Raw genomic sequence first — 27495 nt, forward strand, 5'->3', positions numbered from 1 at the left:
TTATCGTCCCTGTATACAATATATCCCATGACAGTTGTCTGCAATACGACTGGGCACTGGCTGTATCCAATCTATTTCAACGCTGTATTGTCACTAGTCAAAAATGGCCTTGTTCTCCCAGTCCCTCCATTTTCCAAATGAAAAAGGAAAGGAACCGATAAGCTTGAGCTCAATTTGTTCTGGCAATTATTGCAAAGTTCCTACTGTGAGGGAGGCCTTGCCCGTTGGTGCGGAATGACACGCAGCCATCCAGGGTCCAGACAAAAGGAGACCCTGCTTTTCTCCAAGTGTATTCAGCCATGTATAGACATATTGGCTGAGATGCCTACCCATTCACATCTTAATGGGAAAAAGAGAGAGACAAGAGCCGGGGGGGTTGGGGGAGAAGGCGAATGAAAGATTATCAAGTGACACCAGACAACAAAATGTGAACTTGGCAAAGAGGAAGAAAGGAAACTATTTTGATCACAGGACAGTAAATCACTGATAAAATGTGGATATATATGTTTTAGTACTATCCAGCCAAATTATGCTTTTATCACACATAAAGGTTACTATAATGATACTGCAATGTGAAATTGAAGAAAGTTATGCTTAGAGGTTGGATTACATGAGTCTCTTGCTTCTACTATTTTCTCTCTCCTCTTTCTCTCTCTCTCTCTCTCTCTCTCCCTCTCCCTCTCTCGCTCGCACATTAATTCAGCCAAATGAAACTGTTGGATGAAGTACCACCAAGATGCATTCTAAAGTGTAATTCCTCTGAAATAAGTATGTAGCTTTATTAGAAAACCAAAGTACCGGTCAAAAGGTGAAAAAAATGTATTATATTATGATGAAAAAGAGGTCATTTAAGAAAAGGCTGAAATAGCACTTCTTTTTGAAATGGCATATGGAGGCTTTTATAACGCCAAAAAAAAGGTGACTTTTTCTTAATATTTGTCCTTATTCTCTGCTTATGAACAGAAAGAAAATGTTTGAAGATAAGGTCACTTTAAATTCTAGGCCACGGCACATGTTCCTCTCTGGGGCCGAATGCCCTCATCTTTCCCCCTTTCAACTACATCTAATGATAATTGTTCTACCCATCCACCACTCCTGTCTACTAGAAAAACAGTTGACAAGAAATAATGTCAGAGTTGCGCCTGCGACATACCAGAAATCATTTCTCCCAGCAAAAGTCACTTATTTCAAAGAATAAGTAATGAAATGAGCAAGGGAAAATTAAGTTAATTTTAAAATCCGTTATTAGTTGCTTCTCTTTAGTCATAATGGAAATGGGGGGGGGGAGGAATTACAGATTCAATAACATGCATTTTTTCCATTACGGAGAATGGCTAATTCAATGGATGAATCATTAGAGAAAGATCCCTCTGGCCTTGTGGAACTCCAGACAGAGAAACAAAAAGGAAAAACTTTCAGATAGAAAATATACCATAAAATTGTTGGGAAAAGTGATCTACAACCCCCAACGAAATTACCTCTTCTGGCAATTAAGAGCCCGTTTGTTAGAGCATTAATAGCCCCAGGCAAACTAAACAAACCCGGTCCTGGCTGCCGGTAATGACAGATTTCTTAGGGAGTATTATTTAATTAACAATAATGTGAAAGAGCAGCTCGAATGAGACACACCGCATGTACTTACTGGAAACACTGAGCAACGGTAGTGGAAAAGACGTGCAATGTGTTAGCCTTCCCATTATCTTTCTGAAATACATAAGTCGCTGATAGGTATTATACGTAAGTAGCCACTAGGTATTTTCAGCTGAGGCCAACATGTCCAAAAAACTTTAGCTCTTACTGTACAAGGCTGCTAATCGTCCTCTGCAGTTTGATTCCGTGAAGAAATCCCCCAGGGCCTCAAATGTTCAGGGACAGCATTCTTTGTCCTTCCCCCATCTAGACAAGGGCAACTGCCGCCCCCTCCCGTGTACACCAGGCTCCCTCCCACCCCACACATCATTTGCCGCTGATCACCTAACATAAGTGATGCCTTTTGTTCTCCTTCCTGTCGCAAGGAGCTGTGGGGTGCGTTAGCGACTTGTGGCTGGCTGGGCCTTCCTCCCCCAGAGACGCCTTCCGACCCCATGGCACTGGCAGAGGGGGAAAGAAAGCTCTAGCCGGGAGCTGCCTTCTGCCCTCCAAGTTGCTGGACTGAATTCCCTACCTTCCAACAGCCTCCTTCAGAGCTGATTATAATTTAAAGACCAATTTCAAACGGCAGAAGGAGGACCACTTTAAGTTGTTCTGACACAGAGTGGGAGCTGGCAGCGTGACGCGAACTCCACAACTAAAGTGACGAGCTCAGGAAAATGCAAAAATAGTGCGCTCCGAGGAAGAAGGAGAAAAGTAAGTTGTAAAACTTCATGCCGTCTGTGATTTCCATGACATAGCTTCACAAAATCCGGTTTAAATTTGGCCAGTGACACAGAAAGATTGTCTTGGGAAGTGAAAGTGTTGATTTAGTTCCTGTGGGAGCCAAACAAAGCGAGCTAAGATAGTAATTTTAAATTATTATCGGGTGGCTGTTAATTGTACTCACCAGGGTCCACTAAAATTCCTGCCAACAGAAAATCTTTATCTTGACTTGATTTGTGATAAGCTTGGGAATGAACAGTCAGTTGTAGAACATGTTATTAAGCAAAACAAACTTCTGCGTGTGGCTTCTGAAAAGACAAATCTGAAAGTCCAACCAGTGAGCTCGTGCTTATGTTTGAGAGTGCATTACGACAGGGTATGTATAGACACCTAGCATCCACACTGGATTAAGATTGACTGCAGGAGCTAAAGATTTTGTTCTGATTCTTTTGAGTCCACAGTAACTATTCCTCAAGTCATATCAAAGGCATCTGATTAAATACATCTCCCAGCAGGATTTTAGCACAGGGCATGATGCTTTATTGTGTACAGTATAATCAGATTGATATCATATGGCATCAGCCAGTGAATGCCTTGTTTTGAAACAACTTGTGGAAAGAGATTTTTATCCCTTTCTTTAATCCTAATTTGATACTATTAACCAATTCCATTATTTAAATGGACTATTAAGATTGAAATCAGTTTGATCTATCAGAATGTATTTTCCATTAATGAGGCTTTCTTTTGAGCCTCCTCCCTTAACCTTCATTTAGTTTTGGTGCTTTGAAGTGAAACATTTACAAAATCTTTTTCCCTCATGTGGATTAAAGCATGTGGATTGGTTCTTGTTAAGCTATTCTTAGCCTTATGGTAGGAGAACAAAAACCTTGTAGAGTGTATATGGGTTTCTTTGAATGTTTCTTTACTACATAGAAGAAAAAAATGAGAGGGATTATAAGAGAAAGAAAGAATAAATTAAATTCTGCAAGAGATATATAAGAGCATTTTCCATTCCAAAGAAACCCAATTCCTTTACCGACACAGAGAAGAAATAGACAGGAATTTCAACTGCTAATGCAGTTTCCACTGGTAACATTCGAACATCTTTGTGGCACTGCTATATGGTATTTAAATACCAGAAAGGCAGAAAAGTGCCAGCATAAAAGCAAAGGAGACACTCAATTTTTCCAGGCAGCAGGGCTAACAATCCTATCCTGCAACAAGTGTTACCAGAGATCAATCAGCGAGTTATTTAAAAAAAAAAAAGTTTTTTTCCTTTTTTATAACAGTTACTTTAAAGCAAGTAAAAGTAGAAATAGCTAGTATCAAGCATCATCACCAACCGACTACACTTTAGAGAAAGACTACTAATTCTTTTCACTGCATGCTCACAAATTCACCATTTCTTCTAGGCGAACATGAGTGAAATGTTATAAATGCTTACTATGATGTAAAGTCAGTATTTGAAAACATCCCTGATTTGTGGGATTTGTAAAAGGCCTTAAGGCCCTTTGGTTCTATCCCCACCTCTGGCAGACCTACTTGAGTCTGTGAAAGCCTCTGTGCCTGCAGTGTCCTGCCCCTGCCTTCTCCCCCCGCCTGGAAAAGGGCAGACTTCTCAATTTCCATAAGCAATCTGTCCCAGTTCATAAGCTTCACTGTCTGGAAATCTTTGTTTAAATCTCTTCCTCTACTGATTAAGGCCATGTTCCCTGCTCCTGATTCCTAGGAGATCCCATCTTCAGTGGAAATGAGTTTTTAAAATGTGGATGTGGTTAATTAAGCAGCACCTTGACTTTCTCTCCTCTAGCCTTAAAGCTGTCCTTTCCTTGGACACCGTAGGCTTCATCTTTAGAGCCTTGTGGACTCTGGTGAATCTGATCCAAGCTTCCAGCCTCACTCCACAGTCTCCTTCGGGTTGCCCCTGTCAGAAACTGAGAAAGTTCTGGTGAGGATCCCAGTCCCACCTGGTGGATCCTCAGAACCCTTCCCTGTTAATATTGCCACACAAGTGCCACAATTCTCACTGAAATGAGAATGCTACATTGCTGAATCTTTCACTTTTTGTTTAATTTTATTCAGTTCCAAGTTTTATTAAATTCCTGCTTGGTGCTGACACATGCTAATTCTGAAGACACAGGGGTGACAGCCGCTGCCCTCAGAGATTCATGGGCTAGTGGGGAAAGCAGACTGATGTGGGCTGTGCCAGTGAAATGGACAGAGTAGAGTGGTATGGGGGCACAAAAGACAGGCCTCATAATGAACAAATACTTCCTGGAAGAGAGGTTGCCAAACAAAGGGCCTGGAAAAAGCACTTTTGTTTGAACAAAATCATAAAGGTGTTAAACTATAGTGTCTGTAGTTTATTTTAATGGACGAATGTGAGGGGAGAAGGGACAGGAAAAGAGGCTAGAATGGTAGAAGGAGTTAGATCATTTACATCCTTGAGTACCTCCTCAAGAAGTTCAGATTTTATCAGTTAAGAAATGAGGAGCCATTAGAGACCTTTTAGCAGGTGAGTGACCTGGTAAGATCCCTCTGGCTAGTAAGAGAACAGATTAGAACAGGGATACCAGTTAGGAGGCTGCTATAGTGGTGAAAGCTTGAGAGTTTACTGGGGCAGTTGGAGAGGAGACAGAAGGAATCTTACCATAGCTTCTGGATTCCTACTTGGATGGCTGGAAGTGCCATTTGTTCCACAGACTGGAGTAAGCAGAGCAAGAGACCCAAGAGAGGAAACAATTAGGAGTCAAACTGGGAGGAAACGATATCCACTATGACCTATCAATCTTATGTTTGTTCTTTGAACTCTTACTTCCAGATATTACCAGATTTTATTTTATTTATTATTGTTCTGTTTATATTCTAATACTTCTTCAAAGAGCCACATGCCTAAAGCCAAGACACGTCCTTTCCACCATCTCTTTAATTTGTTCCACTTTGGTAAAAATCTCAGTGCTTAGTGATCATGACTTTAGATATCCTTACAATACAAATGAATATTAAACACTCTATACAGAACTTACTCCTTTAAAATACTACTTGTCATTGTACTAAAGTTGAGAATAATCAATTGATAACAATTCTCCAGCCACTCAGTACTAAGGAGTCAGAACCATATTTCCTTATTTGTTATGCCTGAGCAGGCCTAATCAAAAGTTGTGTATGTATAGCTCATACAGATACACCCATCCTTTAGATACACCCATCTCTATCACAACATACATGGTAACTAGGCCATTCGAACAAGACCTGCTCTCTATATACATGTTTTTTGGTTTTGGTTTTGGTTTTTGGCTTTCTGTTTTGTTTTGTTTTGTTTTGTTTTGTTTTGGGTTTTTTTTTGTTTTTTGAGAGAGAGAGAGACAGAGAGAGAGAGATCGAGCATACACACACAAGTATGTGTGCGCAAGCCAGGGAGGGACAAAAGGAGAGGGAGAAAGAGAATCTTAAGCAGGTTCCATCTCCAGAGAGGAGCCTGATGAGGGGCTCAATCTCATGACCATGAGATCATGACTTAAGCCAAGATCAAGAGTCAGATATTTAACCGACTGAGCCACCCAGATGCCTGTGTATTAGATATGAATATGGATATGGATATGTTTAGTTAGACAAAAAATGACTTTCTCCCACCCCCTCCAAATCCTCTTCCAAATACAAAACCCTGCTTTTGCTTATCTGAGATCACAAAAGTTCTTCCACACTGACCTCAGTGGCCCTGGATGGCTTGTCTCATGTTCCAGGCATGGCAAAGTATATTTTCTAAAGGTGGTCACAATAATATGTCTCATCCCACAGGCTCTTCTGGAGCCTTGCCACTCCTCTTCAGGAGGTGGAGTCCAATCCCCTTCCCTCCAGAGTACGGACCTGGAAGTGGCTGATAACCAACAGAATGCAGCAGAAGTAAAGTTGAGAAGATTCTGAGGTTGGGCCATAAAAGATAATGCCTCTTCTGCTTTGAGAACAGACATCCTCACATGGGAGCCCTGACCACATTACATAGTCCAAATGCTCTCATGGAAGCCACCATGCCATGAGGAAACCCAAACTAGTCCATGTGGAAGACACATGTGAAGAGACAGAGATGCACCAACAGCCTCCAGCTGCACCAGACCCCTGTGTCCCAGTATAGCCACCATCTGACTGCAGATGCCTGAGAAACCCCATGCCAGAGCCATCCAGCCAAGATACATCCAAATCCCTGACTCACAGAAACCACAAAAATTAACAAAAGCAACTGGTTGTAAGCTACTACGTTTTGAGATGATTTGTTTCATAGCAATAGCTAGCCAGAACAGGAATTAGTGCCAAAATGATCCAGTGCAGGGTCAAACGATGAAGGGTCAGGGGATAAGATCTCCTTTACCTCATTATATGAGGCTATACTTGTGCCTTTTGATCTAGGCCTAAGGCCAGTCGGTGACCCTGATGCCAAAACCAGACTGGACTCTGATGAGCCTGAAATGACCAAAAGTTCCTAGACTGAGAACAGTTCTCATTCCTCATGACTCCACTGGTCACTTCTGGAACCCATGATGGATGGCTCTTTGGACCAGTATGTTTTGCTTGGGCCATTTGGGAATCTCCTTTTTTATATATCCCCTGTTAACATGGTAAAATGTCCCTAAGAACACAAACTTAAGTATATATTCAATGATTCTATCAGAGGCTAACTGGACCAGATTTGGGGGGAGCAGAAGGAGTTCATTCAAGAGTTCAAATTAAGACCATCTCACACATTTGCTTGGAAAGTAGTTCCATTACTGAGCAGAGAACACTACCAAAGAACCATCAGGGGATAAACTAGCCCAGAAAAATGAGGATACTGAATCAATCTCCACCCCATGATCATATCACTATCATGTAATTAGAGGGAGGTTGCTGCTGCAGCCTGCAGATCAAATAACCACTCCTGTCACATGCACGTGGCTATGTGTGCAAGGCTGGGCATGGTCTGTTGAGGATAGCCAAGGCACGGTAGTATCGAGGAGGAGTACAGAATACTGAATCTCAGGCTTAAAGACAATGCTTTCTGTAACTACCTTCTATGAAGGTAACTGAGATCTATACATAATGGACAATACCAGTCTTGGATCAGCTAATTCTAACATAACTTGACTCACGGTATTAATTCATTTTGAGGTATTTCTGGAGTAGATTTCCCACTTTCTGATAAAATTATGAAATGTCTAAATTCTGTTTCTCCAATTGAAGCACACATGGCAACATTGTGTTAAGCAGGTGACAATAAATGCTGTTTCTGAGAACTGCTTTTTATTTTTTTGGTTTAAGTTTATTATTTTAGAGAGAGAGAGAGAGCACAAGTTGGAGAGGGGTAGAGAGCGAGGGAGAGAGAATCCCAAGCACTGGCAGCGCATACCCCAATGTGGGGCTCGAACTCACAAACCATAAGATCAAGACCTGAGCCGAAGTCAGATGCTTAACTGACTAAGTCACCCACGCGCCCCTTGAGAACAGCTTTAATACCGATTCTCGATTGTCCTTCAAAGACAGAGTTGCATGATATCCCTTTGAGTGGATATATCATAGTTTTCAAAATCATCTATTGTTAGAAATCTGGATGAATCTTACTTTCTGCTACAGTAGAAATACCATAATAAATACAAATATATTTAAATTCAAATAAAATGTGTATCATAATTATTTCCTTAGGATCAATTACGTATTCATTTTAAAGACATGACACATATTGCAAAACTGCTTTCAAAAAAACTTTTGTCAACTTACACTTCTATCTGAAGTAAATTTTCAATATGTCTAGTTTCTCACATTCCCAGCAACATTGGTTAGCTTGTTTTTTAATGTTTTCCAAGTTAACAGGCTGAAAATAACTCATTTTCCTCAGCTAACTGTAAAAGTAAAATGTTTCTTATATATTACAGGTCATTTTATTTGCTGTTTTATGAATTTCTCTTGTTGCCATTTGATCATTTTCTACTGGAATGATCATCATTTTTAACAATGAACATAAAGACTCTTTAATATGTTAAGGATAATAAGTCTGTGTTTTCTCATGCATGTTGCCTAATTTTTATATTAAATATATAACAATTTCTAATAATTTAGTTCACTCTATTAACATTTTCCTTCACGACCTTAGCTAATCCTTTGGAAGGCTTCTTCAACCCAGTATTCTAAAAGCAATATTCACCTATATCTTCTCTTAGTATTTTTTGTTTTTTTTAATGTGTTCTATGAACCTGCGTGGTTTAATTTTTCCCATTTGACTGTCCAGTGAATGAAGAGTGGATGGTGGATGGTGGATGGTGAAGGACAGGACATAGCTTTTCCAACCACAATTAACCAACTTACTTAAGAAGTCTGCCTTGCCAGACATATAATATAGATTAATATGGAGCCTAGAAAAGAGGATACAGTAGTAAAGACAAGGAAAAAGATGAGGGAGGCAGAGTCTAGCAATTTCACCCTGAAAAAGCTCCCGAACTCCTAGTGCCCAGAAGAGCAGAGCTCTGAAAAATCCTGTACTAAAGGATTTCCGCTTCTGTGATCCTATGAAACCACAATTAAAAGGTACCAGAAATGTAACAGTTGCAAGTTTTGGTTGGGGGAGAAAGGCACTTACACCTAAGTGCTAATAATGTAAGTACTAATAACCTTCATAGTTATAAGATGCATTCTGATCTCAGAAATACTTAAAGGTTTTTTTTTAAGTCCTAAAAAATACAAAATATATCCATAAGATCTGTTTGGATGCTTTCTTTTCTATTCAATACCTATTTTGCTTATTAATGCTTTTAAATTTTTAATCAGTTTTTATTTTATTAAAAGTAAAATATTTGCATTGGTCAAAAACAAAACAAGATGGCACTGGAAGGCTAATGATAAAAGAAAAAGCAGTTCCTTGCCCCAATCCCAAAACCCAATCCCCAAACGCAACCCCAGAAGCTGTTTCTTCAAATACTTGCCCATGTATTTCTAAGTAATATGCTTACACAGATATTTCCTGAAAGATCTATTTTACATATCAGCACCTGACTTCCCAGTAGAATAGGTGAGAATTTAGTTCTCTTTAAACGTATTCCTGGGGCACCTGGGTGGCTCAGTTGAGGGTCCAACTCTTGATTTCGGCTCAAGTCATGATCTCACGGTTTGTAGGTTCGAGCCCCATGTCAGGCTCCGCACTGCCAGTGCAGAGGCTTGCTTGGGATCCTTTCTCTCTCTCTCTGCCTCTCCCCTGCTCATGCTCTCTCTTTCTCTCACTCTTGAAATAAATATATAAACTTTAAAGAAAAAGCATTTAAATACAATAAAAATAAATAAAAGTAAGTATATTCCCACCCATTCTCCTCTCCCTCACCTTCTTAACACAGTTCTATTTCAATTTTCATTAAAAGAATAGTCAATATTTACCTTATTATGAATGAATGTTGTTTCCTATCAAGCTGTACATTAAGATTCTAATTCCTTCTTTCTAGAACAGTTTTGTTTTTCTGGATTAATAACTGCCTAACATTTTCTTTTCCCTTCTTCTTTATGTGCATGTCACTTTTTTCAAATGTTCCTAAGATCTGTCTCCTGCCCATCAACAATGTTTCCAAATACTTCAAGAATTTCTCAAACCCTCTAATACCAGTTTCATTTTTTCCCCTGGTACCCTCCCTCTCCTGGCCTGGCTTCCATGTCTAGACCTAGGATACACCCGTTAATTAGGGCTTCTCCTTGCTAGTCCCCTATGCTGAATCTCTTTTCTCTGGAATCCCATATCTTTTTCTTAATTTCCTCTATCATTTTGCTAAAATGCATTAAATTTCTCAATGGTAAGACTCAGTTCTAAAAGACAGTGAAGAAATTTTCATCATAGACCTCTATGCACAGCCAAACTAGATACAATAAAAACATTTTGAAAGGAAATGTAAATACAGCAAAGACTGGACTACTAGAGACTCCAGGTTCAAGAAAGAGGCGACTGTCAAACCAACAGGTAGGGGATGACCTTGAAAAGAATTAGAGAATAAAGATCTTCTCATATCAGCCCCTTTCCCCCAAAATAAAGAGGTTAAAAAGCCAAACGACCAGAGATAACTTCGTGGTCATATCCCTTTAACCAGCTAACTAAAAAACATCCCAGAATTTTAGGTCACCATAATTTTTCAAACCCCAATTCCCTCATAAGGTTTCTGAGCATCTCTACAAAGAATTCCTTAACTTTGCATTACAACAAATGATGCCAAGGTCTAGAGCACTTCTGACGTGTCAGGGCTTACTGTATTTGCTCTCCAAGAACAAAAATATCAGGCATAAAAACTCACTGTTTTCTGGACTTTTCTGCCTTTATGCTGTCTGGTTATGCATGCCTCTTAATACATTGGTGGTAAGAATAGATATTAAGATAAGTATGAAGAACTATTAATTAAAAGACTGAAAGCATGGGGCGCCTGGGTGGCGCAGTCGGTTAAGCCTCCGACTTCAGCTCAGGTCACGATCCTGCGGTCCATGAGTTCGAGCCCCGCGTCGGGCTCTGGGCTGATGGCTCAGAGCCTGGAGCCTGCTTCCGATTCTGTGTCTCCTTCTCTCTCTGCCCCTCCCCCCTTCATGCTCTGTCTCTCTCTGTCTCAAAAATAAATAAACGTTAAAAAAAATTTTTTTAAATAAAAAAAAAAGACTGAAAGCAGAAAGAATAATAATACCAAACTGTTAAATACTTGTTTACAGCTTTTAAAAAACCACATCAGCATCAGTTAATATTTACTCAACACCTGGGATGTGTCAAATACTGCACTAGGCATCAAGTATCTAGGGATAAAAGACACTACCTGTATCTTCAAGGAGCTTTCAACATGGGGAAGGGAGAGGCAAGTAAATAATTACCAGACTGAATAATGAAGAGCCAACAGGAGATGCATGAGGCACTCTGAGAAGAGATGAGATGGGAAACACAGGAAATTTTAAAAAATAAAATAAAAATAGAACTTAATCTATAGTATTAGATCGTGATAATCTTTGACCACCCTTTAAACCCCTTAAAAAAGATACTTGAGCCTCAAAAAGGTTAAGCAAACACCCAGCATCACCCATTGAGAGGCTGAGCTAGAAAGAGTCTTTAGCCAGGATGTCCACAGAGTCCAAATTATGCATCATTTTCCAAAAGAGAGGGAGGTTTTGTATTAGAAGAGAAGTTTCTCTTTTCCTTTAACAGAATAAATAATAAACATCAGTGAGATTTTGTTTTCTTTTGTTCTGTAAGTTTCTCCTTCCCTTGAGCAGAGTAGCCAGTTGGCCTTTTTGCATACATTCCTTCCACACTGGAGAAATGAAAGATACAATACACACGACTCCAATGTGACAGTGGATATTACGTCAAGGGAACAATGTCTGGGAGCTGACAGGTCAAAAAGTCCCTAGCTGAGATGAAGCTTCAGATCAGTTTCACCAAGTGGGCCACAGGAAGCCACTTGGAGCAGGCCTCAACCCGGGTCATGAGCAGGGGGCCTGGATGCAGGGTGAGCTCTGGAAGCAGCGAGAAGCGCTCTAAAGGAGAGGAAGGAGCTCACGTTCTTTATGCCCAAAAGCTGCTTTGAAGTTTTGGACTAAAAAGAGAAGGAAAGTTCTTCCTCTTTAAATAACCAGGCATAGAAGGATGAATTTTTTATCCCTAAATCTAAAACCGATTTTATTACCTTGCCTCTAACGAATGCCTCCTCCCAACTTCCAGCTGTAGCCGAAGCACAGAAGTTTCCTGCCACTGGTTCAGACCCCCTCCCCGCCCCGTTCCCCACCCCCATACCCACATTCCTTCACATCCAGTCAGTGTACAAGCGATGGAGACTGCCTCCTCAATGGTTTGGACTCCTCACCAATCCTTTTCTGACCCGGGATTCCTGGTTGAAGTTCTCCTCGCAGGTTTCCCTGGACTCTCAACCGCCTGGCCCACGGGCCCCCCCTACGCTCCAGTGACCCCACTAAACAGTGACCGGAGTGGCCCGCCTGCACACTCAGAAACCTTTCATTGCTCACTGTGAACAACTACAGATACTCAAAACACTTCGGCCCAGCAATGTCCACAGCTCCTAGCTACTGGTTTCTGCCTGTCTCTCCTGCTCATCTCTCAATCAGCTCTTGAATGGGCCCCATTCTCCACGCAAATTCAAGTGTTCTTCTCCTGCCGGGCCTCCGCACCCTACGTCTGCACCTTGCCACTTGCATTTTCTTTCACTTGGAATGCCCTCCTCTCTTTCCTTCAAGGTCTAGTTCACGTGCTACCTTAAACTTTTCCTCACTGACGCACATCATTTCCCCCTCCCCTGACCTGGCCTAGAGCTGTTTCCAGGGCTCTGGCGGGCCTTCTCACAAACAGATCTGTGTCACAGTCAGTCATGCACAAAGCGCATGCGACAGCCGCTCCTGAGAAGAACCCAGGTGCATCCGCTCACACTCTCCGTCGCACTTGCCAAGAGCTGCGGTGTCAACACTCTCGCCATGACCAGTTTAAGGAGCTGCAAAGGGATGTGCAAACCAGCTCTTGTGAGAGCAGGTGGGAGCCTACGAGCCATCCCAGCACAATGCTCTGTCTCTGTGTAAAACAGGAAAAGAATACCTTTTCGTGGAATTCTTGCAAAGACCAAATGCCAAAGTAAAGGTAAAGGACTTAACACAGGCTGGCATAAAGTGAACACTCCACGCTAATACTTCTGCTGTTCCTGCTTCTGTTATTCCTGCTGCTACAACACTGTCGTCCCTGTCACTAGCGATGCTGTCACGCCTACGCCTACGCCCACTCCTACCACTATTTCTACCACCAGCATTAACGGCAGTATCTCCCCTACTAAACTGTAAACTCCTTGAAGGAGGGAAAAAGAACATTTATTAAGCACCTACTGTTTTTCAAACACAAGGCTTTGACCATCTGCCAAATACTGTGCTAAGAGCTTTGCATGTATTTTCTCGCTTAATGCTGCCAATCACCCTGTTAAGAGTCTACAATGATCTCCAGTTTGTAGACGACAGACAGACTGAAAAAGTTTAAGCCACTTACTCAAGACCACACAGATCAGAAGTAGTAGGGCTAAAACTGAAACTCCGTTCTGTCTGGCTTCACAAACCACTATCGACTAAGCATATTTGAGGCTCCAATATTTACCAAACTGAGAAATTAAGTCTTAACTTTGGCACACCGACTTCAGCCAAAAACTCTTCTTCCTATGGATTAATCTTTAGAGTTCAGGAAAGACTGTGGTCCAGGAAAGAACTGTCCTGTTTTCCTAAAGTTCTGTACAAAGGCGAAGTTATAAGAGAAAATACTAAGCAGCAATTATCTGCAACTTCTTTCAAAGAACTTTAGCCGAAGAATTACATTTCAAACACATGCTTTCTTTAAAATGAACAAGCACAAATTAAAGCAATTATAAAGGCCACATAAGGCTACAAATTAGTGAGCATGTGAGACAACTCTGAAAAATCAAAATTGATCATTCTTGTCTAACAGTAGTCAAAAAAATTGCCCGTGGACTGAACTGTACTTTCATTAGCTTGATTAAAAGTGAAAACTGGAGGAAGCGTAAAGTAGGTCAAAAACTTCCTGACTCCTTCAGGATTAAAACATGGACTAGATACTAAGTATGCGTGAAAGGAACTCGCAAGAATCCATTTGCCATTCTTGGAAGATACAGAAAGAAAAGACAGGGCAACCTCACATGGAAAACTGACTCTAATGGGAACGAAAGCAAGGAGGAATTGGGCAGGAACTCTTGTGAAAGGACTTCTAAAGCGTATATGCCTTTTTTGTGACCCGAGCTAGGGAGTTTACAGCTAGGGGCATCAGCAGATACCCGGGATGCACACAGTGGGATTATGGGCCTCATCAGGTTTTTCAAAGCCAGTTTCTAATTACATAATTCATGCTTTCTCCCATTTTTTTGTTCTACTCTTCTCACCCACACATGGGGACACACACACACACACCCTCATATAAAACCAGATACTGTTCCTAAACTCTTCGGTTCAGCTACCCTGTGCCTCCCCCTCAGCCACGTCAGCCCCATGCTTCCATTTTTGAACTTCTTAAAAGCACTCCCTCTCATAAACCAGTCTGGTTGTGGGGAAGAAAATGAGAGTAGAAAGAACCAGCGGTGAGAAAAGGAAGATGTCAGAGGCGATAACAGCTTGAGTGAACACTGTAACTGCTGAACCGTTAGGTTCGGGATTTCCAGTTTCTGAGGAACTTGGAGAAATGGGAATTCATCGAGATACACGTCAGCAAAGTTAGAACAAGCAAGAGTGATAACCACCTTCTCTAAGAAGTATCCATGGAAATTAAAGTATTCTTTGTTTTTCTACTTCTGGCCTATTAAAAAAACAAAGGTCTACCAAAATTCCTCAATTCTAGACACACCATCAATCTATTAACAGCCTCTTGGAGCGGTAAAGGAAGGAAATATGACCACATTAAATGTACACACTGACACTAAGCCGTATCTGTTTCAGAAATGCTAACTTTGGGGATGGGGACAGTGTCACAAAGAAAGTCAGGCATGGAGTAGCAGAATAGAAGTAAGAAAACAACCCAAATCCAGGAAATCTAGTACCTGGACAACCTCTTCTGGCTCTGCTGAGGGTCGATTGCCTCCGGAGATGGGTAGCTTTGTGGAAGCTGGTATGCTGATGGCCACAAGAGAGGGATGAAGCTTCTATCATTCATGACTGCCCAGGAAGAAACAAGATGGCACGTCTGTAGCAAATAAAAAAGACTTCTGGTCGGAGAAGTGTCTCATCTTTCAGCACACAAAACCACAGTACACACCTTCTCCAAAACACGTCCCCAGTGGTAGACTTTGGTCTGTAGCACACACACACACACACACACACACACACACACACACACCCAGATTCAGGAATGCTACAAGTTCATTGACACAAGCAATGGAAGTAATTTCTTTACAGAATTCCACAATGGGAATCTTGCTGTTTGTGAACTGTACATATTCAAAGATATCATCATCATATGAATTTTTCACTCCAATTTATACTCACAACCACCTGCTCTGTTCTCTCTGGGTTCTATATCCTATTCTGAAGAATTGTGACTCCTATAAAGTACAGTATTTTTGCTCATATTTCTCAAGCGAGACACTTGATTGAGGCAGGATGGCATTGTGACACTGAGATGCGTTTCGATTCAGTGTCGATGCACGTCATAGTACACTGTCACAGCTCACTGTAATATTTAGGATCTTCACAGGTTTCTTTTTTTTCTAAGTACATTTTTAAGGCTCTTTCCTTAAAAGCGATAGCTTAAGAAGTTTAGTTCCCCAAAACCACAATATCATCATCTATGTTTACCTCTTAAAGGCATGAGGCTATGTTAGAAAATTAAAACACCTTCCCTTTATAGAAAGAGTCTGTGGCAGAGGCAAGTGACTTTCTGCTTCTACAGAGATGTCATTTGAGCTTTACTGAGTAGTACTTCCATTAACCATGAAAGGCTCAGGAAAACTGGAATAATGAAGAAAGAAATCAGAGGGAGACCATAAAAGCCCAGTTCACTTCAAGGAGAAAGCAGTAACCATCCCTTCCCCCTCCATCTTAAATATCACAACGAATTTAAGTAATGAAATAAACAATTCACCAAGAGCACACTTTATCTACAACTTTAATTTCTTCCTACTGTGTTCATTACCAAGCTGTTTGCTTTCTTCAGGCAGGATGGGGGAAAAACTTTTAAAAGACTCATTTAACACAGAAGTCAATTTCCACTAATGTATTCTCAGTGTGGCATATGTGGTCTTCCAAAGCAAATCCATACATACAAATATACATATATTAGTCTCTTCCTTTATACGAACAACAGAAATCAGCCCACCTTCAAACATGTCATTGCTATTATTATCCCGTAGGAAAAACATGAACAGGAGAACCGTATTTTTTATAAAAAGTGAAAATGGGTTAGTATTTCTGATAGAACCGATTTCCCTTCACGTGTATAAACAGCCCTAATTATGAAAAGATAATGGAACTTTTGTATAACCCAGACTGTACTTTCTGAAAAGTTAGGCAGGGAGTATTTTTCATGTATTCTGCCCCCGAGGAAGCAGGAATAAAGTGCTTTCCATCAACTGCAGCTATCGAGTTGTTTAACACAAAAGAGTTTACAGGCACAGGGGGCTTTGATATTTCATGTCTGTGACGGGGAGCGTGAGAGGGGCACCCGGACCACCAGAGCTTTCACAGGACCACCGAGGGGCTCCACAGGTCCTCAACATCCACCCTCGGCCGTGTTCGGCAAAAGGGAAGAACGTGAGGCCTTTGCACTCGTGTGTAGGAGGCCAAAGTGGGCAGGAGAGACAGATGAAAGCTGAGGCAGCTGAACCGCCTACAAAATATTCATCACAAAGATTCCAAAGAACACCTTTTTTTTTCTCCTTGAGCTCTTCAGAGCACACGGAGGGAAAGACAGGGGGGGTTAACTGGCAAGAATGTATGCATGCGTAGTCTGTAAGAGATGAGAAAATATAAGGGACAGTATTTAAAATCCCTCAAAATTTCCTCAAATCTCATTCTGTCCAGAAAATTCAGCCAGTCCAAGCAGGCAAGGGGGCATCTACAAACCCCACACACAAACGCGTATGCGCTTGGGCACTTAGAATTCAAAAGCAAGATGTTAAAACTAGCCAGAGAATGGGGCGCCTGGGTGGCGCAGTCGGTTAAGCAACCGACTTCAGCCAGGTCACGATCTTGCGGTCCGTGAGTTCGAGCCCCGCGTCAGGCTCTGGGCTGATGGCTCGGAGCCTGGAGCCTGTTTCCGATTCTGTGTCTCCCTCTCTCTCTGCCCCTCCCCCGTTCATGCTCTGTCTCTCTCTGTCCCAAAAATAAACGTTGAAAAAAAAAAAAACTAGCCAGAGAAAATACAAAATCATCAAAAATAATGCTTAGGCAAAATGTATACATGTGAAACACAGATACCAAAGGAAATACATTAAATAAAGTGTGTGTGTGTGTGTGTGTGTGTGTGTGTTGAGTTTAGTCTAACTTTGATAAATGCAATCCCAGAAAAGAATTTTTCTCTGTTCTACAGAATTTTCAAATAGCTAGCTGGTCCTTCATTAAGCTCCCTTATATGGAAAAAAAAATAATGTTGTTTATTAGAGAATTAGGCTGGGTCAGAATCTACTACCCCATAGTACTTATCCCAGATATAGAAATCTGAAATAATATATATACATTAAGTCCTTTCAAAATTATGGTCCAAAAAGTGCCCATGAAATATGGTTCAGGCTCAGTTTCGTCGTTTTTACACACATGGTCGTTCAAATGTCAGCTGGCTCCCCAGCCATTTACAGAGTACGTTCGCCTACATTCTCTCAGCTGATAGATCCTCAGGGTAGTCCTGTGGAGTAGGTACAATTATGCCTCCCTACTTAATAGGAGGAACGGAAGTTTACAGAGTGAATAAGTCAGAGGTAATGAAAATACCACCAGGGGCTGAAGTATCGGACGCTTAATCTAATGCTCTCTGGGGAAGTTACACATGGGTTTGTGCTTCACAACACATGGAATAATCCCCTCGTGATGACGCATCACAGTATTCTGGTGATAGCTTTTTGGGGTCATGCCCTTCGGTCCATCTTTTAAGTCCCTAAAACAGCATAGCTGTTTCCCACCAATCTTTGTTCATTAATCCATCTCCTCGGGTTAAGACTCCTTCTTCCAGAGCAAGACTTCTTCTTCCCTGGAACTGGGTTTCTGCCTATCTGTCCAAAGAGGAAACCGCCAATACTTGGTGAGCAACTTTCTAACACACCATTGTTCTTTATTAACAAACACATCACCTTAAATAAGGTACACCTAGCTTGCTTTTACTTAACAGTCAATCTGCCTTTCAAGCTAGAACTTGAGGCACAGCCTCCCATTCTTTTAGAGAAATTCCCTGGTCTGCCCCAGCTTGTCCTCTTTACCAGTTCTCTCTGAAGTGATTTCTTACACAGAAATGAAATGGCATATTGTGTGAAATGATTATAAGATATCTTTTTAATTCTTTTGTTCATTTCAACAGTGAGTATTTGAGAGGTCACTAAAATGAGTTCTGATGACAGGTAGAAGGTGGTAATTGAGATGGCATCAATGCGTTCATTTTAAACCACTTGCAGAAAAGGAGCATTGTTTAGCTACATGGGTCGGAAATCCCCAAATACACACATTTGTTCTGAGATGATGACAGCAGTTCTCCACATCAACAGTGAAAATATTAAGCCCTCAGAAGTTACTTTGGTTGTGCTGACAGAGTGGTGGAAGGGCTATGCCATTTCATGACACCCAGCCAAAGTCAAGGAAGAAAAGGTTGATGAGGTCATAGCCCAGGAGTGAGGTCACCAGCTAATCTGACTTCATAGCAACCAAAGAAGTTTGACTGATGAAAAGGTGTCCCCAGGGCAGAAGTCAACATCCCTTTGTCTAAATGACTCTTTCAGATCAGGAAAAAAATGTGTTGGCTAGCCTCTCTTCACATGCCCACAGAGGCATGTGACTAATGGCACTTTTAAAGTCTGGTGTGAGTGATATAATGATTAACTGGCCGTTCAAATCCTAGAAAGGTCACATTAGCAGCCCCTCTCAGTGCTTCAGAGCCAAAGCAGTAGAGTGTGAAACTCAGATTCCACCAGGAGGTCAGAGAATGATTAGAGTCAGAAAGGGATCTGTAGCTGCCTGTAAATGAAGTCCAAGATTCCTAATATTATCGATAACATGGGGTAGACACAAGATAATTGTGGGTGGCAAAAAAAGATAGTTAGATTTGCTTTTGGTTTTTTAATGAGCCAAGAAAAGCAGTTGGGCTAATGAAAATATTAGTTATTAGCTGTAAATTTTGGAAGCGAACGCTATTTTTAAGAGTTTAGGAGGCTGCCTCATCATAAATATTTCAAAGAGCGCACTATTAATTCAAGCCAATCAATAATACAGCATAACCCTCCAACTATGATATCAATGAGAAGAAATTTATTCACCAGTTTTATTCCCGCTGAAATCCATATCCAAAGGCTTGCAATTAATTATAGCTAGATAGGTTGTCTTTTTATTAAAATATTATTTGTTACTCAAACATTTCTAAAGCAATAACATGTGATGACTCTTTAATTCATGGAGTAGAGAACGGAATATTTACTGACATTTCTTGAAAACTTGCTATAAGCCCACAGGAAAGAACTGACATCATCACAGTGTGTTCTCCTTCACTTGACAGGAAGTCAACTTCAAGCAGATTGACTTGAATTGGGATCTCATTTGAGAAGCCTAAGTGTCCGGTAAACTGTAGTAGTTATTTTTTATTTGGAAAACCCTCAAGTTCCAGTGGCTTTATCATCCTGTACTTTACTTTCTGAAAACCTGGCAATCCCATGTGGACTTCTGGTAGAATGAGCAATGCAAAGAGCTGGCTGGGACTTGGCATGTCCTTGTACTTCTGGGGACTGATGGACCTTACGACCACCGTTCTCTCCGGCACGCCAACACCACCAGGCAAATTAGAAGCGCTCCTGTCAGATAAGCCACAGTCACACTCGCGGACAAAGAGGAGCTGGGTTTGGAATCAGTTTTTTGTTCTGGAAGAGTACACTGGAACTGACCCTTTGTATGTCGGCAAGGTAAGAATGGCCACACAGACACATTATCAGGGTTCTGAATATTGAAAGAGAATATGAATATGAACTGAATATGAAAAGGTCACCGAGCCCATGTTTGGGTCCTGAGAACAATTTTACCTAGCGGTATGTTACTTGACAGCTAGTTGAAATCTAATTTTTGCTTTGTCAGATACCAGTCAGGAAAGGAAAGATTTCTCACCTTGTTCATATGTCTGTTCTAAGTGGGAAAAAACAAGGAATTGGATTTTGGAGGAAAAGCCTGGGACCCTGCGAGAAACATTCGAGTCCCAAAAGAGGCAGCAGCAGCCTGGGGAATAACAGGATGGGGAAGAAACTGGGAAATGCAAAGGGAGGAGTGGAGGGAGGGTTTTTTTTTTACTTTGCTTTGTTTTGGTTTTTTTTTTTTTTCAAAGCATTTCCACAGGTATTGCCTGGGGCCTAAATTTAATGGAAAAAAAAAAAAAGAATAAAACATTCTTCATTTCAGAAGATCCTAGCATGCGCTTTAGAATAGTTGGAGACAATCAATGAATATATTTATAAACTTTACACTCGAATTCCCTTGATTTATCTATCATCATTTCATTTTTAATCCAGGCTTTCTCCTGTGTTTACTTTATTTGGATGCTAATCAGAGACCATTTTGTGAAAGCAACCAAGTGAGAGAAAAGGGGAAACAAGGACCTAATTAGAAAATAAATAATTCATTCAAATGATAACTTAAACACTTGTTTAGCACAGAGGCTAAGAATGTGGGTGGGCTTCAGAGTCAAACACATGTGGGTTCAAAACCCAGCTTTACCAACTGCTTCCGGAGTGACTCTGGACAGGACACAAAGCCCCATTAGCCTCTGTTTCCTCAAACATCAAATGGGGATAATAAAAGAACTACTACTTCCCAAGAGTTGTCTCTTTCCTCAACTCCCACCCACTTGTGGATTCAGATCTGACTTCTGTCTGCTGCATTAAAGTTGTGTCTTCAGTGCCCCCAAGGACCTCCCTACTACCAAATCCTGTGGTTTCATATTATGGAACTGCCCGACACAGCCTCAGACGCTGCCCACTAGTCCTTCCTTCTTGACTCACTTTTCTCTCTCTGCCTCATGATCGTCACAATCCCATTTTCCTTCCTTCCTCCCTCCTCAGCCTCTTCGCTGGTCTTCTCCCTTCACCTGACACCCTCCATTAGTGGTCCATCTCGTCAGCTTTGCCTGGGCTCTCTTCTCTACCCACATTCATGCTCTGGATGGATCTGCCACGCCCTATGATTTTCAACACCACCTCTAAACCAATGAATCCAAAACCTCTATCTCTGGCTCCGACCGCTCGTCTGGGCTTCAGACTCATAAACCCCACTGCACACGTGATAGCTCCCCATTTATGGCTCAAAGCCCTCCCAAACGTGGCATATCCGCTAAGGAATTCTTGGTTTTCTTCCCAAATCGAGTCTGCCCACCCCTGGCATCTTCCCTATGTTCGCACTGCCATCACTCAGTTTGTAAAACCTTTCTCTTGCCCCCCACATGCTCTCCACCGGCAAACTGTCAGTCCCTTGCCAAAACATATCCCCAAATCCTTCATTCCTCCTCCCTCCACTTCCCCTGTCGCCTCTCACCTTTGCAAACGCCTAGACTCCCAACCAGTTTCCGCACCTCCACCCACACTTTCTTCCACTCCAATCTCCACACATGAGAGTCAGACCATGTCCCTCTTCTTCCATCCTTCAAAGTCCTCCCATTGTACTCTGAATCATCCAGACTCCTCCCCATGGCTGCCATGGCTATTCCTCTCTGACCCAGCCTGCCTCCTGGCCTCCTGCCACACTGCAGGCCACTCTTTCTTTCCCTTGGTCTCATGTTCCAGAGACATAGCTTCCTGGTACTTCCTACAACTTGCCAAGCTTTGCCTTATTGTTCCATAATAAAAATTATTCCTCTGGCTTCTTTGGTGGTTGGCTTCTCCTGGCTCTTTAGGGCTCATTTTGAATCTAGGTCTTTCTTGACCATTCTCTAAGGTAGGCCCCTTGGTCAGGCTCTCTCACTACCATTATTTTTTTCAGACCTCTAATCACAACCCACAATATCTCATCCATGTGTTTATTGACAGGAGCATTGTCTGAAGCCTTTGGATTAGACTCTAATAAGGGCAAGGACATTGCTCCCATTTTATCCCCAAGGCCTAACACAGCACCTGTCACATAGAAGGTACGCAAAAAGACATTTAATAAGTGAATACCTCATGGCACAGTAAGGGTTAAATAAGCTAATACATGTAAAGTGCTTAGCACAGTACTTGGTCCAGAGTAAGATCTTCACAACCATGACTCTGTAGCAGTAGTGGTAAGGATAGTGGAGGTAACAGTGGTAGGCAGGGATTTCGTCACAGGAACTCAGTAGCTCAGGATGCATATACCTAGTGCAGCTGCAAATCTCTTAGCCTCAAAATCTGTGGCTTTGACTTTCTTTCTCTCCATCCCTCATGCACAACCAGTCACCACATCCTGTCAGCATCTCCTTGCCAGTTTCTCTCAGAGTCACCTCATCCTCTCCAGGCTCTGTCATTACTGTGGTCCCTCTGCTCCTCATGATTAGATTAACTAAGCAGCCACTGCCCATCTCCCTGTAGAGAGGATCTTCCCATTCCTCCCCCCAGGACTCAGGACATTCATCTCCTTGAAGCACCCTTTCCATCATGTCACTCCTCTGATTAAGAAAGCGTTGTGGCTCCAGTGCTTATCAGAGCTCTTAGCATATAGTTCAAGGGCTTGCAGAAAATGAGTCCTTCTCCCTTACCCGGCCCTCCCCCATGACTTCTCAAATCTAGTCCCGATCCCAGTCACGCCGGTCTCCTTAGTGACCCTGACACACACACCTAGGGCATCTGTCCCTACCTCAGATGTGTACTCAGGCTACTTCCCTGCCCAGGACACACAATCACCAGCTCTCTGCTGAATCACGTTCAGATTTCTCAGGGCCCTAGCTTAAAAACCACTGCCATCATGAACACATCTTCTATCTATTCAGAATTCCAAAGGCTTCTAGCTACTCATTATTTGTAAAATATTTCTTCCAACTAGACATACATGGCTACTGCTAAAGTAAGTTTCGGAAAATACATTTGTATTCAGTAGTTGCTTTGTGTGCATGTACAGTCTAGAGCCCCCTTCCCTTCTCCCGTGGGTGGAAACTGAGATGCCATCTGTAGCCTTCCCTACGCTTCTCCAACCCTGAGCACCCAGCACAGAGCTGGACATATAAAACTACAGAAAGACGAGGGCACCTAACGTTTTACCGGGCTTCCACAGGACCACGTGCCAGGCACAGTCACACAGAGCAGGTCACTTAACCATCAGAACAATGCTGTGAGGCGAGTATGATTCACCACTCTCCGATACTCAGCTGACCGAACACGGCTCAAAGAGGTTATGCTTACTGCCCCCAGTTACAAAGAAGGTAACAGGAAATCTGACACTGAAGCCACGGGTTTTCCTTTTCACTGCCCTGAGATTTGGCCCTAAGAAATACACACAAGAGTCGATGGCGTTAGGGTGACACCAGGAATCCAAGCAAGCCTGACTGCTTCCTGACGTTGGGAATACTTGGCTGTGTAGCACCCTTGAGTACTCATGATTAGTGCCCACCCTTTCCTAACTACCCCAACCCAGGACACAGAACACCCTGCGTGCATCTCTTCAGCCACCTTGTTCAACCAACACTGCGCAGCCACTGAAGTGGGGTGTGACCTCCACATTTTATATTCACTTACCCAGGCACTTCCCTCCGCCCTCACTTTGTTATGAAAGGGAATTCATCCACTTTCACTCCCTCTCCCCCCCAGGGGCATTCAGTTTGTCACCTTGAGCTCTGGAAGATGTCTGTTTAGAGAGCCTGCCTGAGTATTTGCCTATTTCAGAAGGAGTATGGCAACAATTACCGGCTGTAATTGGTATGGCCTTATAAAACCCACACTGGGCTTTCCAGGGACAAGGCAGTGTCAAATTAAAGCTAGATTATATTGACATATGCAAAGAGGGGGATGCAGAGAGCCTGTGCCTGGGCACGACGCTGCGGTTCCAAGGCATGCTGAGGTCCACAGCTCCACGGCAGCTGTCTGACCACAAAGTGGAAACACTACTGCATTCCTGGAATTGTACGAGGCACTATGAAAGATGACCAAAACAGAGTGAAAAATCACCCTTGATTTTAAAATCCTAAATCAACCAAGATTTGTCACAATCTACATGGACTGCCCATCATTCACTACTCCTTTAGCTGAACTGAAGCATTACGAAGGTAAGTAGGATATCCACCTGTCTTATTCTGCCTGGATTTGGGGGAGAAGAATGTTCTCCCAAGATGTACATGAGCTTGTGCTGCCAACTCCATTCCAGAAGCTCCTTACCTTCTTCAGAAGAGCTGGCACTCAGACAGTGTTAGTTGAATTAGATACGGTGAAACGGAAAACACATTTTTAGTACACTGCCAATCTGCTGAGTGACTTCGGGGAAAGCCGTCAACGTCTCATGTTTGCAACGGTCGCAACCAAACGTGTCTTCTACAGCTGGTAAACCCTAATATTAAATGCGCACTACCAAGCTGCTCCAGAAGCTGGGGTCTCTCGGCTCTGTGTTCACCTTACCATACTCCACACGGTGATGTCAGGACGCAGACTTTTCCCGACCAGCTCCCCCTTGGGTTCTGACGGTACAATGTACTAGAGGGAGAACCAGAGGCAGGAAGAGGGAGAAGGGACTTGTTCCTGGAAGCCAGCAAATGGCTCCAGTTCCTGGATGCTTCCCCCACCCCCAGCACAGCACCAGCCTCGCCACACCCCCTCAACAATAGCAGCACGACTGGATGGTACACCCTTCTCAGAAATCGGAGTCTGAAGTCTGAGAGAAGTGCGTGATAGGGGCACGTCCACTGAGCTCCTGAAGCCCCAGCCCCAGGGGCCGTGCTCCCTCCTCGGATGCCTCAGGCCCAGCCTCCTCCAAACATCTAGATTCCAGAAGCGCCAACTGCTGCCCTCTGTTCCCCCAGCCAGAGGGACGCTAGCTGTTTCCTGGAATTTCTCTCTCTCTCTCTCCAATACTTCCATGTTCCCTTTTTGCCTTTTCAATCCTCCATATTAAACTCACTCTGCGAACATAACTCGTTTAGGTTTTGTTCCCTGACTGGATCCTGAACTGATACAATGATATTCCTCAGAAAACAGTTCTGTGTAAGCAGATTCTGGTCCCTTTCATAGCTGGTCCCCATCTCTTCCTGTTCACGAGAGGCTCATCATGCCTCTTGTTCCTTCCTCCCTCCCTCTCTCCTCTCCCTCTTGCACACGGGCTCACACACACACACACAGAAGCTACCTGCAAGATGCTTGCTAGCTCTTCTGAGACAAAGGGAACAAGATCCCACAAAATGCTTTAAACCTAACCCTGTACGCTACATGCCCCATTCGATACACTTGTACTGAGCATTTGCTGCATGTGAGACCCCACACTGCGATGAAAGCCACATGGTTCCTGCCTTCAAGGAGCCTACCATACAGAGTTCCTCAAATTCTTCTCCCAGCACTGACAAAAACAGAGAACAGATCTGAGGTTCAGCCCAGATTATACTGACCTCAGCCAGCCGGATGGCTCCTAAGGAACTAGAACCCCCTGCAGCAGCAATGATGTTAGTCTTCTGTTATTTATTAAGCTCTCCCCACAGGCAGAACACTTATGTTTGGCCTATAATGATAGAGAGCATGCTTAGTTTTTTTAAGGACCATAAGATAAAACTTTTTAGATAATACGCAGAACACCTCAAAACAGTCCTGTGTACTTCATGTCAGATATTCTTTTCTCTTCCCCCTAAATAATCTGCCATGCCCTAAATGAACCTATCTCATTCTAAGTAAATGTTCTATGTCACATGCCTTAAGATTACATGTCTTACAACATATATAAATACTCAGCAACTTTTTTTAAGTTAAAAAACATCCTGAGGTCCTTGTCCTCCTTCGCCCAATTCCATCCCTTTGCCTGGAAACACAGCTCCCGATGGAATGGATTTTCATTTCTTTGTGGCCAGATCCCAACAAAATGGCTTTCTATTCTACACAATAAGAGCTGGCCACCTCTTTTTTTTTTTTTAACTGCATTATTAGAAGATTTGGATTGCAAAAAATAATAATACTGTATACGGTACGAGGAAACGTGAGAATTGCATATTCTAAATCGAATTCTTGAAGTAGAAAAAAAATCCACAGCTATTTTTTCAGTCAATTTTATTCTCTTATTTCTCTTCTCTAGATAAGACACAGCTGAATTCCTCTAGGCGGCAAAACAGTTGCCTGCATGATTTGGCCGTGAGTCAATCTGAGATCACCTCAGAGCCAGCCACAACCTCCAAACCCACCCTTGTCTTAGGATGCCGTGAATACATTTTTCAGGTGTTCTCCTGGTATCTGTGCCACCTAATCCTCAGAGTAACACTGTCCCAGCAATGCTTCAGGCAGCCTTCTGCAGCTTTTACTGTTAGACTGTGCATAATAAAAAAGCCAACAGGTGGTTTCAGCCGTCTCTGCTAAACTCTTGCAGATTTGAAGGAAGCAGAGAAGATTTGGGGCTGTTAAGACCCTTTTCTCTATGCACATCACCATTACTATCATCATCATAATCGGCCCCATTTGTAGCGCTCCTATTATGGGAAAGACAGTGTGCCAGGTGCTTTACATCCATTCATTTCTAATGATCCCAACAACCCTTCAAAGTAAGTATTAATGATGTTCTCCACATTTATAATATCAGAAATTTGAGACTAACAAACATCCAGTACTTTGTCAGGGCCCTCAATTTATAACCGCCTTCGTGTTTTAGACCCCATTTATCTGCCCCACTAGCTTAAGCGTAACACCGGGTTGCCTGATTTATAAACTAAATCTCTGAACTGTGCAAAGTGCTAAAACCCAGGCAACCACAGACCTAGTGGTGGCCCCCTTTAGAGAGAAACTCTTATTATACGATAACACAAAATTCCAGGATTCTTGCCATAGAACTATATCTATAATTACAGATGCAGAAGAAACATCTTTCTAGGCCTACTATGAATACAGGGCCCCGGACTCCTTTTGAGAGTGCATCAGTCATTACAGACAGAGTAATCCAGTAGAAAACACAGTTGGATGGGCAGATAAAAGCATGTCCCCATCCACATACAGATTTGAGTGGTTCAATGACAAGCCCAGGAAACGGTCCCACCAAAGAGAGATACACTCATGCAAATAATAACAACCTCCGGTAAACCCATGTTGACACCTGAAACACAAGCACTCATAGTCCTACCGAATGCAATTACTGGATTAGGACCACAGCATCAGAGAGTTTCAAGAGTCCCCGGAAGTCACTTACAATTTCCAGTACAGTGGCCACAGCCTATTTTTAAATCAGTTCATCAGTTTTTCAGGCAACTTGAATCATCAGCAGGTTTTTGAAACTCAAAAACTTAATTTATGTCAAAAACTTTACTTTTAAATATTAGGCTTGTTC

General features: G+C 42.4%; 1 protein-coding gene across 5 annotated transcripts in view; it reads left to right on the plus strand.

The window, feature by feature from the left end:
• The window catches only part of CDH20 (cadherin 20), a 206646-nt gene that overhangs the window by 136465 nt on the left and 42686 nt on the right, over positions 1-27495 (plus strand). For 4 of the 5 annotated variants that reach the window (XM_023242055.2, XM_023242056.2, XM_023242057.2 and 1 more), the window contains exon 2: positions 19568-19967. In XM_023242055.2, coding sequence (XP_023097823.1) covers positions 19722-19967 — 246 coding nt within the window. In that variant the 5' untranslated portion in view covers positions 19568-19721. Of the gene's footprint in view, positions 1-1998; positions 2347-19567; positions 19968-27495 lie in introns of those variants that run through there. The other variant, XM_003995232.6, reaches the window with a different exon arrangement.

The sequence above is a fragment of the Felis catus genome, chromosome D3 (genome assembly GCF_018350175.1).
Source record: "Felis catus isolate Fca126 chromosome D3, F.catus_Fca126_mat1.0, whole genome shotgun sequence".
Lineage (NCBI taxonomy): Eukaryota > Metazoa > Chordata > Mammalia > Carnivora > Felidae > Felis > Felis catus.